We start from the raw sequence: 12573 nt of genomic DNA, 5'->3' as shown, positions 1-12573 counted from the left end.
TCAGGCCCTTAATTTCAAATAACTTTTAACGAGATGCCATTTCCCTGTCTGGATGGGCAGATTAACAGTGCGGGAGTGCGGCTGTATCACTGTCACTCTCTGGGGGTCAAGGTGCAGGAACAACTGTGTCGCTGCCACTCTATGGGGGGGGTCACTGTGCTGGGTCATGCAGGAGCGCTGTCACTCTCTGAGGTCAGGCATTCAGTTATGCAGAACGTTTGCATTAAGCGCTCTGCTGGCAGCGCTTTCAGTAGCACTAATTCCTGTGCTGTCCTGGGCCCAGCACATAGGAAGAGCAGGCTGGTGCCAGTGGATGTAATAATTCCTTATAAGCCACTCACGGGCCAGTGGACACTGTGCATTTGCTCACAGCCGGGGAATGCCCCTGCCTAGATTATCTGCGTGAATGTCCTCTTTGTGTTCCTGTCAGCAGATTCTCAGGCCGGGTAGCTCTGGCAATAGATGAAATGCTGTCCGCCAGCAGCCTGCAATGCTATCTGTTCCTGCACATATATGGGACATGGCATGTGACTTGTACCTATCATATAGTGGGGGAACAGCTCTCGCCATTGGTCTGTACGGATGATGACTGTCTCTCCTAATTTCACTAGTGTCTTCATGCTAGGTTCCACACCGCTAGTGTTTATATAGGCAGTACTGCATTATATTATAATTCTTCCACTGTGGTTAAAGCCACATTTATATTTTTTCAAAAGGCGGTTCCTTTTTATTTTATCTTATTTTTTTTTTTTGTAAAAGAATTTAGATTTAATTTATAGATGAAGAATTCTCTATTTGTAAGTACATCGTATAATTTATTGCAGGGGTAGATAACCTGTGGCACTGCAGCTGCTGTGGGACTACACAACCCAGGATGCCCTGTCACAGTTTTAGCATGCTCTAACGGCAAAACTATATATAGGAAGGATGCTGGGATGTCACAGCTGCTGGAGTGCACAGGTTACCTACTGATTTATTGTATGCAGAGAGTTCCGCTGCTGTACACTTCAGTGTATTATTAATGCCATTTACTTTCTACTGTGGTGATCTCCAAATGTCAGTGGGACAGAGCCCTCTGCTGGCTAATTTATAAAGAAAAATGGTTATACATGTCTATACTTGTTGAAAGCAAGACACCACAGATAACATTACTGCATAAGTCTCACAACGCATGGGCGAGTTCATGAAACTGGTGCACAGGTAACGGAGCAAAAAGTACCGTAACCATAGCGACCAGTCCCGTCTCGCCTAGCGTTTTCTAGTATAGTTTGGAAATGTATTCTATGGCATCATATGTAGGTCTCTGGATATAGGTGCCGTCATGCTTGTCTCATCTCCATATCCGTGGCTGGTTTATATGATGTTTTCTGTTGTAGTACATAATTTACACATTGCACGCCATCCTGTAATTACGGCTGCATGAAATGTCTTCTGTCCTTTACAGGGCATCCGGTACAGTTTACATTGCAGTGGATGTAGCGACTGGACAAGAGGTAACAACTTACAATTGTTCTGCAACTTTTACTGAAAACAGTGCTTTATCTTCCTTTCCTCTCTGTGCTTTTCAGCGGTGTCTTCGTATAATCAGGCTGGATGGTTTCATTCGGTTGAGCTCAGGCTTTGACACACAGCTGCTTTCTTTGTGCATTTGTGTCCAGTAATCAGAGTCGAGTTGCAGGGTATATTAATATAATTCTGGTTGATTGTATAAAGTCAAGGCTGAAAAACACAGACTGAAGACACCAAGCTGAAAATATAAGGCATTAGTTGTTGCTATTCAGTGGTTTTTAAAAGAGGCTACAGGAAGTCACGTGTTATCCATGCAGGTCTCTACTAACCTGTCATTCAGAGTAAGGGTCCCCTAGATATTTGTTTAAAGGCTCATTAATGTAATTAAAAGTTTAGGTATTCTCGCATAAAATATCTCTGATGAACTTTGCATCCTTACCGATGTTTGACGTCAGCCTTCCTGCCCCTGTGTGACAATCTTACTATTCTGCACCGTCATTAATGTTTATGCACTCTAATTGGCTACTCGTTGCCTTAGCCCCTCCCACCTCACATGCCTATAACAAGGACATGCAGTATATAAATATGCTGCATTGTTCTGCGCTGCTGGTATCGTTCAAGGGTTCTGATTGCCTATTGGTTGTTGTAACCCTGCCCACATCTCCTGCGTGTCTGTGTGTGTGTGTGTGAGACCAGGCTTTGACTATTACTGCAGACTTAATTAAACTGTCTCCAGGCTATTCGCTGCCTTGTTACTTTGCGATATGGAGTGTCTTGTGGACTTTGTGCTCAGCATATAAAAGTGTGATACCCCCTCACCCCATTCCCATCCCTCCGTATAACAAAGCATTAGAACTGCCAGAGCCCAGCGATTAGCATAGCGCAGTCTGCAAAGCTCCAGGAAGGCAGGATGAAGCTGTTGGCATGTAGAATCCTATTACGTCCTCACATGTGTGGACAGGACCGTAGGCAACCATTTTTTTTTGTTTCGGAACACATAGCACGCAAATCACTAAATACAGTAATATAAGCATAGAGAGGAAGTGGGAAACCTGTTCTCTGATGGCTCAAGTTTTGTTCCAAAAAGATGTAATTAATGGTTTACCAGAATTAATTAACGGATACTTATTTCTATAAAGAAACCTATAGCTATTATTTCTCTCACTGTACAATGCACATTGTTTTGTCACACGTACGGTTTCATGTATAATAATCAGAAAATCCCCAGTCCAGGCTGCCAGCTGCGAAGCTGAATCTCATCATTGTCAGGAGTTAGTTACGTTACCAGGACCGCTTATAGCAATACAGGAGATGTGTATACTAATCTCCGTCTTCTGCACGCAGGTGGCCATCAAGCAAATGAATTTGCAACAGCAGCCAAAGAAAGAGTTAATTATTAACGAGATCCTCGTAATGAGGGAAAACAAGAACCAAAACATTGTCAACTATCTGGACAGGTGAGTCCTTGGGGGAACGAGGGGTGCGGGCTTCTCCCCCAGACTTTAGACAACTTTTGTGCTGATAGATGTGACACAATATGTATTTCTGGGTTGGGAGAGGGGCTCCTTCATTTCTCAGCTCTACTATTACTATATCAATTACAGGTTGAGTCTCCCATATCCAAAATGCTCGGGACCAGGGGTATTTTGGATACCGGAATATATTTTGGAATATGTGCATATCATAATGATATATCTTGGGATTGGGACACAAATCTAAACATAGAATACATTTGTGTTCTATATACACCTTATACACACAGCCTGCAGCTCATTTTATACAATATTTTCAATAGTTTTGTGGCTCAAACAAAGTTTGTGAACATACACGAAATTCATTTATGTTTCATTTATGTTTCATATACACCTTATACACAAAGCCTGAATGTAATTTTATATATTTTTTTATTATAATTTTGTGCCTTAAACAAAGTTTGTGTACATTGAGGCTTCAAAAAGCAAAGGTGTCACTATCTCAGTCATGCTAAACAAATTCTGTATTTTGGAATATTCCATATTTCGGAATATTTGGATATGGGAGACTCAACCCATATGTAAATCAGTTTTTAATAGATTGATTTATAAAAATAGCCGTATATTGGTTTTCTTTGTAAGTATTGGTTAAGGATCAGAAGCTTTCTCGTATATGTTTAATAAACAGGCGTAGTGTCCCCTCCCATCCTCTGTGATGTGGTGATTATCTCGTACAACAAAACTTGTTATATAACCCGTTCTATAGTGCGACACAGGCGCACGTGGCTCATTATTGTTCTCACGCCAGTATTGTGGAATATTGTAACACAGAAAATACGTTTGCCAGATGTGACACATAAATGTCCGTATGCACCTGTAATGTTAATGACCTCACTGACCAGAGTGATGTCACCCTGCAGTTACCTGGTTGGGGAGGAGCTATGGGTGGTGATGGAGTACCTGGCAGGCGGCTCTCTCACCGATGTGGTCACTGAGACCTGTATGGATGAAGGACAAATCGCAGCGGTTTGCAGAGAGGTAACCTTTTTGCCGTAGTTTGTGTCTTTGCTTTTTTTGTGTTTTTTGTGTTTGTTAGTTTTTTAGTTGGGTTTTAGTTCCCAATGAAGAAACAATCTTTTGCTGCACATTAATTTTTCTGTGAGCTGAAAGTATATAATATTAATTCAGATTGCGTTGTTGCTAATTTGTATCATTTGTAACTAAGGGTCAAAATATTATCCCATTAAATTTCCTAATTACTTATTCCTAGATTACCCTTCCTGTCATTCCAGGGGCAATGGAGGTCTATTAACATTACCCCCAACGTCCCTAGTGATATTAGATCCCCAGTTGTATTGTAGGGGGGGTTAGTATGAACCTAGGCTGGCTCATTTGAAATACTTTATGTAAAATGTATTTCGCTATGAGCCACTGAAATCCTTGAGGCACAAGCCAGGGCTATAATTGAGGCATGAGGCAAATGCCACTTAAAATGTGTCTGTAGTCCAGTGATCCTAACACTAGTAATGTGGAAGGAATATATCCTGTACTGCAGACTGTTCTGGGTGAGATTCAGCCCCCTGCTGGTCACACAATGTCCTGCACCGCTGGAACGGCAGGACCAGAGCCCAGCCTGGCTGCACACATTTGTGGATGAGATCCAGCTGTTTGGAGCTTAGGCTGATCAGTCCATCTCTCCTGCATCGTATATGTGACCTGTGCTGTAACACATTGCTGAATCTTATAAATGGGTCTCTGTGTTGCTGCTGACGGGTGGTAGATCGGTTGTTAGACATGATGTGTGTATGTACCTGTAGGAACATATAGTGACTCTCCTACAGATCACGGTACTGTCTCACGGCTGCGGATGAGCTGTACAGAGAGCTATTTCGGAGTTAATGAGCGCCCCTGGTCGAATACGCTGGGTTTATTGATGCCTGTTACATGATAGAAGTAGGTTGGTCTCTTCTGTTGCCACATTTAGTCTCATGTCCTTCTCCTGTCTCCAGTGTCTTCAGGCCTTAGAATTCCTTCACGCCAACCAAGTCATCCATCGGGACATCAAGAGCGACAACATCCTACTGGGGATGGACGGCTCAGTGAAATTAAGTATGTTCATGTAACACGCTACATGTTATCAAACAGATGTCCCATTTACATTTGTTACACTATTATGGTCTTAGCCAGCCCTAACCATGTCCCAAGCTCACCGCAGTTTTGTTAGAGTTAGACAGGTTTTGTGTTCTGGAACATAAGTCTGTAGGAGATGTAGTAATATAAGAGATTGTACTGTAAGTAGTTTTGTGCCATTCAGGACTTACCTATAAATTATCTGGGGATTCCGCTTTCTGAATTCACGTGTGATTAGAGAGGTTGGTTTTTTTGGTTTAAAGGAGGGATCACAAACCTGGCTCAGACAGTTATTACTGACCGGTGTGATAGGGAACAGGCGCCATGGGTTCCCGACCATTCACATTCATTGTCCATCAGTATGATTAACAGTCCACCAAACATTTATTAAAGTTAGCTGGTGAATACCCTAATTTCTATAACTCATATGTTTGGTTTCTTTTTTGGTCTGCTGGTGGTACTTGTTTTAATGTAAAGTCATCATAAATATAATTGTTGACGTATACATTTTTTATTTAGGCTGGTCATACCCTGAGAGATAATTGTTCACAACCTTAGAAACGGTCTGGATCATTCGGATTGGTTATCAAACCCAACCGTTGTTCTGCCGACCCCAGGCTGTGAAATGAAGATCACCTCCTTACATCTTTCAGTGCATAAAGGCACCACAGTTATCATGTGTCCGCTCCTGCTCTCGATCGTCTGCAATAAAGTGCCTTAAGGTGCCCACACACATAGCGATATTTTACCCGTTCTGGCCGATTCTGACGCATTGGAACGACAGATCGTGTAAAATATGCCAAAATCGTAAGGAAATCGTGAGCTCACGTTCACGATGCGCATCCCCGCTGGTCGCACATTGCATCGTCAGATCTGCCGTGATGCAGGGCAGATCTGACAATCTAGGACCCGATGCACTGTGAAAGTCTGGGTGCAGGAGAGATCGGTTGAAGATTGGACACCAAATTGTGTGCAGAGCTACCGGGGAGAGTTTCAAGGGAAATCGTACACATCGGCTGATCGTGTGCAGATCGCCATGTGTGTGGGCACCTTCACTTATAGATGTTACAGACTCAGGAAAATGTCATTTGTGAGGAACCTGACACCGGAAATGTGTTAATGTGGTTTTTTGTTTTTTCCTTTTAGCGGACTTCGGTTTTTGCGCTCAAATTACCCCTGAGCAGAGCAAGCGCAGTACGATGGTCGGTACTCCCTATTGGATGGCCCCGGAGGTAGTCACACGTAAAGCCTACGGCCCTAAAGTGGACATCTGGTCGCTGGGGATCATGGCCATAGAAATGGTAGAGGGAGAACCTCCATACTTAAATGAGAATCCTCTCAGGGTAAGGACCTCTGAAAACTCTCCCTGATTGCCCCTTTGTCTTGTGCTTGGGATTAACACTGTGTGCGACCGGACTAATTAAGTGTGTGTGTGTGTGTGTGTGTGTGTGTGTGTTTTTCTGAAACCCTGCAGAAGAAAGCTACTTGTTATTTATTCCCACGCCAGTTTCTGTATCAGTTATAATGAGAGCAGACGTTTCTTAACTCGTCACTGTCGTATATACAGGCGCTGTATCTCATCGCCACAAACGGTACCCCAGAGCTGCAGAACCCAGAGAAGCTGTCTGTTACGTTTAGAGACTTCCTTAACCGATGTCTGGAGATGGACGTGGAGAAGAGAGGATCAGCCAGAGATCTGTTGGAGGTAAGATCACCCCCTTCTTCCCCAACTCCCAAACATCCGACCTGCCATGCAGAACACCTCATCCACTCAACCAGCACCTTCATTTTCATGTAACGGGGGAAAGAGTCGCCTGAATTGAAGTGTGTGCCTCTGGGATGGCTTCTGTTTCTCCTCATCTCTTTTCACTGTTCTAATTGATTCACAAAATACTTCTCAGTGCTAGGAAACTCATGTCGGACCCCTCTTTGCTCATATGGGTAACTGCGGATAATTTGTATCTGGAGTCCCCCATGCAGATTGGAACCTGCTTATTTATAATACACACTTCTTCTAAATTGTAATAAGTATGATGAGCAGGTCATTTAGTGATTGGTGACACTAAAAATCCATTAGCAGATAAAATAAACGATATATCGTTCATTATATCTGCTAATGGATAGGCCCTGAACGATGACAGATGCGCACTCCCGTTGGTCAATTATCGCATATAGCTGTATGATATTAGCAATATCGCGCAGTTTATATACGGTAAACAGCGAACGACGAAAGATAGCAGCAGCTGCAGAGCGCTGCAGAGAAAAAGAATCCACTCCCTGAATGATGTCATGCGATATCGTTCATCGTCCGTCGTTTGCCAAAATCTGTCATGTACATGGCCGATATCGTTCAGCACAGCCACCGGAATGTTCAAGGGATATCTTTCTACTTCAGGGTCCATAGGGTATCCACAGGATACCTTGGGGTATAGGTGATGACGTCAGGCATCGGGCACCATAGAGTTAAGCTTTCAGCCTCCCAGGATGCACTAGGGTCCCCCTCCTATACCCCGCCCCCGAGCCAAGGCATCTCAGTTTAGTTTGGTGCCCGGCCGGAGTCGGATGCACCTGTTGGAGTGGGGGCTAAGAAGAGCCCCTGAAGTTTTCTTCAAGCAGCTGTGGCTGCACATCTGGAAGTACAGCATGGACAGTCAGTCCTGACGTCCATGCTGTCTTCCCTACACCCCCGCCGGTACCAGAACGCCGGTCCTGATCCGGGGATGCTGGTGAGCATCTGGGTTCACAGCTAGCGGTGACCCCAGATGTTCAGGACCATGGCCGGAATCAAGGGGGACAGCAAGGAAAGCAGCGGGGTCCCGCGGTGGGTCCCCGCTGTTACATGGTCCAGAGTCCACAGGCAGGGGGCTCCCTGGGGACTGGCTGCAGCGTGGAGCCAGGTATATAACCTGCACTTCCACTACCCCCCTGGGACAGTGGACCGCAGCAGAGCGGTAGCGCTGCGGCGTCCCGGGGGGTTAAATGCATGCCAGGGGAGCGCGCCTTCCCTGTCTCACAGCCGGCGCCTCCCCCGCTGCACACGCCGACTGGCCCTGTGGCAGCGCTCCTCCCCCAGGCCAGCCTCCTCTAAGCTCCTCTGCGGCCATCTTCACAACCGCATGGTGAACGCTGCTGGAAGCCTGGAATCAGAGGCATCGCGGTCTGTGTCCCCCCGCATACCTCTCCTTCGATTTGGTACAGGTCTGTGTATGCAGCGCTGTGTCCTACCAGACTCTGTGTCTGGGTAGTTGAGAATCAGCGCTGATAGTGCAGGAATTGATTTCTTTGCATTGTATGTGACTGTGCTAGCGCTGCTGCCTGTACTTTACTTCTATTACTGTCAGCCTTATTACTGTCCCTGTCTTTCTGCTAAAGCCCTCGTGGTGCGGTGCTGCAGGGTGGTCTCTCACTATACGAACAAGTATTGTTGAGAGGGGTCACATATTTACCATTATGTCTGAGAGTGATTTCCCTGTACAGCTTCGGTGTGCTACGTGCAAGGCACCTATAGCGGAGGGGGAGGGTAGCGCGGAAGGGCTATGCCGTCCGTGTTATTTATTGGCGACCTATTACGGTCACAGCACCGGTACAGGAGCCGCCCTGGGCTTGTTTCGCCAAGGCGCTTACAACCCTCGTGGGCCAGTTAGCTCCGCAGCCTCCATTCACTCAGATGGGATTATCCCAGCAGTCAGTGGTGTCGTCACCCATGCAGGGTTTCTCGAGACAATTAATGGTACCCCACGGTCTCCCTATTTCCCCTCCTCAGGTCTCTCATGAGCCTGCTTGGGTTAATTCGTTAACAAGCTCTGTACAGCAGTTGTCAGACGTGTTGCAGTGGGAGTCTGTGATGCGGCCCCACAAGCGGCCGATGGTGTCTCTGTCCGCTCCTTATGAGGATGACGACGGGACGTCCGATGATGAGGAGATTCTGGATCTTTCTGACCAGGAACCTCCCCGTCCTAAAGAGTCGGACGCTAAGTCTAAGGTGTACATACCTGGCCTTATTCGTGCAGTCCGGACTGCTTTAGTTATTGAGTATGAGGAACCTCCGGTATCTAAGTCCAAATACGCCTTTTTCAAAGAGGTTAAAGGAGATGCCACAGTGTTTCCTCTTTCGGGACAATTAGTTGACCACTTAGAGGAAGCGTGGAAACAGCCAGGCAAACGATATCAGCCTCAAAGGCGTTTAGCAGTGGCGTATCCGTTTGCAGACAATTATTTTGCTAAGTGGGAATCACCTCCACAGGTGGATTCTCATGTGACACGCCTTGTCCGTAGTGCCACGTTACCCATGCCATCCATGTCCTCCCTTAAGGATGCTACAGACCGCAAGGTAGAGATCTGCCTGAAGTCCGTCTATTTCCATGCAGGGGGGGCAGCACGGCCAGCTATGGCCATTTTCTAGGTCGCCAGAGCTATGGAGCGCTGGGCTGATACGTTGGAGGCGTCCTTCGATCCCAACTGTTCGGCTGAGCAGGCGGAGTTGATAGGCAATCTCCGGGATTCGGCCACTTATATCAACAAAGCGGCCTTATATATTAGTACCCTGGCTGCTCTTCACACTTTGTGGTTGCGATCCTGGAAGGCGGATGCTGATTCCAAAAAGGGTTTGGAGGCATTGCCTTTTAACGGAGAGGTTCTCTTCGGTCCGGACCTGGACAAGATTATAGCCACGCTGGCAGCAACTAAATCAGCATGTCTCCCGTCGGCTGCTGTTCCTTCTGGTTCAGGTACATCGTCCTTTCGGGCTTACAGGGCCCAGGGTAGGCCTAAAGCACAGTCTTTTCCCAGTCAGGCTGGCCCCAAAAAATCGGCCAAGCCCCGGAAGCAGGCCTGGAGTACCAGACGTCCGGTCCCTAAGCCAGATGACAAGCCTGCGGCCTGACGGTCCGGGCCTCCCTTTGGGGGATCCCAAAGTGGGAGGCCGCCTGCTGCAGTTCGCCCGGTGTTGGTCGGTCACCACGACAGACACTTGGGTTCTCGAGGTGGTCTCACACGGGTATGCCCTCTCCTTCCGGCACAGACCCCCAGCTCGATGCTTCACCACGGGTCTACCATCAGACCGGAACAAAGCCACGGAGCTGCGGAAGGTTTTGCACACTATGCTCCAGGCTGGAGTTATAGTGCCTGTTCCATTCTTCCAGAGGGGCCAGGGTTTCTATTCCAATCTCTTTTTGGTGCAGAAACCCAATGGGTCGTTTCGTCCGATTCTCAACCTCAAAGCTCTCAACAAATCTTTGCGGGTACCGAAGTTTCGGATGGAGACCCTACGGTCCATCATTCTGGCGCTGGAACCTGGGGACTACATGGTGTCATTGGACATACAGGACGCTTACCTGCATGTCCCTATTCTTTTGCGCCTTCAGCAGTTCCTCAGGTTTGCAATCCGCAGCGACCACTTCCAGTTCCGGGCGTTACCTTTTGGCCTGGTGACAGCACCACGTGTTTTCACCAAGGTGATGGCGGTCATGGCGGCTTCCCTGCGGCTGCAGGGGGTCCGCATGTTGCCGTACTTGGACGACCTTCTATTAGTGGCAGGATCTCCGGAGCTCCTTCTGCGCCACTTGGACCTGACCATTGCGCTACTGCAACGGCACGGCTGGTTAATGAACTGGCAGAAGTCCACCCTGGTCCCGTCTCAGCGGATTCTGCACCCCTCGGAGCCTTATTGGACTCGGGACAGCAAAGGATCTTTGTGACGGGGGAAAAGATCTCTGCCTTACAGTCGAGGGTGCACAGTTGTCTGCAGAGCCGCCGGGTGTCTCTACTCTCGGCAATGAGGTTACTGGGCTCCATGGTGTCGGTATTCGACATGGTGGAATATGCCCAGTTTCACTCCAGACCTCTGCAGCACCTGATCCTGTCCAAGTGGAATGGACTGCCTCAGTCTCTAAAATCCCAGACGATAGTGCTCACTCCGGAGGTTCGCCTGTCCCTTGCCTGGTGGTTACAGACGACCCATCTCAACAAGGGTCGTCCGTTCTGGGTGGCGAATTGGGTCCTGTTGACGACGGACGCCAGTCTTCGGGGCTGGGGAGCAGTTTCGGGTCCACACTTGTTCCAGGGCAGGTGGACTCCGGCAGAAGCAGAGCTTCCAATAAACATCTTGGAACTCCGAGCGGTGTTCAACGCTCTCCAGCAGGCACGTCGGCTTCACCAAGGTCACCCAGTGCAGGTCCAGTCGGACAACGCTACCACCGTGGCCTACATAAACCGGCAAGGAGGAACCCGAAGTTGGGCGGCTCTCGTGGAGGTGTCTAGGATCCTGGTATGGGCGGAGCGCAATCTTCCGGCCATATCAGCTGTCTTCATCCCGGGAGTGCTAAACTGGGAGGCGGACTTTCTCAGTCGCCAGGACTTTCATCCGGGAGAATGGTCCCTGCACCCGGACATTTTTCAACTGCTGGTGGACAGGTGGGGTCTTCCAGAGATCGACCTCATGGCGTCCCGGCACAACAACAAGTTGCCGGTGTACGGGTCTCGCACAAGAGACGAAGAGGCGTCTCTGGTGGACGTTCCGGTTTGCTTATCTATTTCCGCCGGTTTCCCTTCTTCCACGGGTAATCCGGAAGTTCAAACAGGAAGGAGGGACGCTCCTGTTGATAGCTCCCACATGGCCCAGACGACACTGGTTCTCAGACCTTCAGGGTCTGTCCGTGGACAGTCCTCTGCGGTTGCCGCTACGTCCGGACCTTCTGTCACAGGGTCCTTGTCTTCACCGGACCTGACTCGACTGTCTTTGACGGCGTGGCTGTTGAGACGGCCATGTTAAGGTCCAGGGGGTTTTCCAGCTTTGTAGTGCGTACCATGCTCAGAGCTCGGAAGCCGTCTTCCGCGAGAATATACCATCGCGTGTGGCATACGTTCTTCCAGTGGTGTCGGCCGAGAGGTTATGCACCGCGGGAGTTTCGTCTGTCTCGGATTCTCGCCTTCCTGCAAGCGGGACTAGACCATGGGCTTCGCCTTGCTTCTTTGAAGGTGCAGGTTTCGGCCCTGTCTGTCTGGTTCCATCGTAGGATTGCTACAATCCCGGACGTGCGCACCTTTATGCAAGGTGTTCTACGCATTCAGCCACCCTTTGTTCCACCTGTGGCGCCTTGGGATTTGGCTTTGGTCCTGAGGGCTCTCCAGGGACCGCCGTTTGAACCACTGGGCTCAGTGGATCTTAAATGGCTAACAGCTAAGACTGTTTTCCTCCTGGCCATAGCTTCGGCCAGACGTGTTTCTGATTTAGGGGCTCTTTCTTGTAGACTCCCTTTCTTGATTTTTCATGGCACAGGGCAGTGCTACGCACTCGTCCTGAGTTTCTTCCCAAAGTTGTTTCCCAGTTTCATGTTAATGAGGAAATAGTTGTTCCGGCCTTTAACTCACCTGGCCTTTCAGTGGGTGAGGCCACTTTGGATGTTGTGCGGGCCTTAAGGACTTATGTTGCCCGCACTTCTTCGTTTAGGAAGTCGGATGCCTT

General features: G+C 48.3%; 1 protein-coding gene across 2 annotated transcripts in view; it reads left to right on the top strand.

Annotated features, from left to right (window-relative positions):
* Positions 1-12573, top strand: part of PAK1 (p21 (RAC1) activated kinase 1) — a 92207-nt gene that overhangs the window by 64237 nt on the left and 15397 nt on the right. For both annotated transcript variants that reach the window (XM_088473813.1, XM_088473814.1), the window contains exons 9-14: positions 1445-1493; positions 2854-2966; positions 3902-4019; positions 4991-5090; positions 6258-6454; positions 6679-6816. In XM_088473813.1, the coding sequence (XP_088329939.1) occupies positions 1445-1493; positions 2854-2966; positions 3902-4019; positions 4991-5090; positions 6258-6454; positions 6679-6816 (715 nt within the window). The remainder of the gene's footprint in view (positions 1-1444; positions 1494-2853; positions 2967-3901; positions 4020-4990; positions 5091-6257; positions 6455-6678; positions 6817-12573) is intronic.

Source organism: Taudactylus pleione, unplaced genomic scaffold, assembly GCF_031769625.1.
Source record: "Taudactylus pleione unplaced genomic scaffold, aTauple2 ptg000140l, whole genome shotgun sequence".
Taxonomy (NCBI): Eukaryota; Metazoa; Chordata; class Amphibia; order Anura; family Myobatrachidae; genus Taudactylus; species Taudactylus pleione.
The sequence above is the reverse complement of the archived record's forward strand: the minus strand, read 5'-3'. Positions and strand labels throughout refer to the sequence as shown.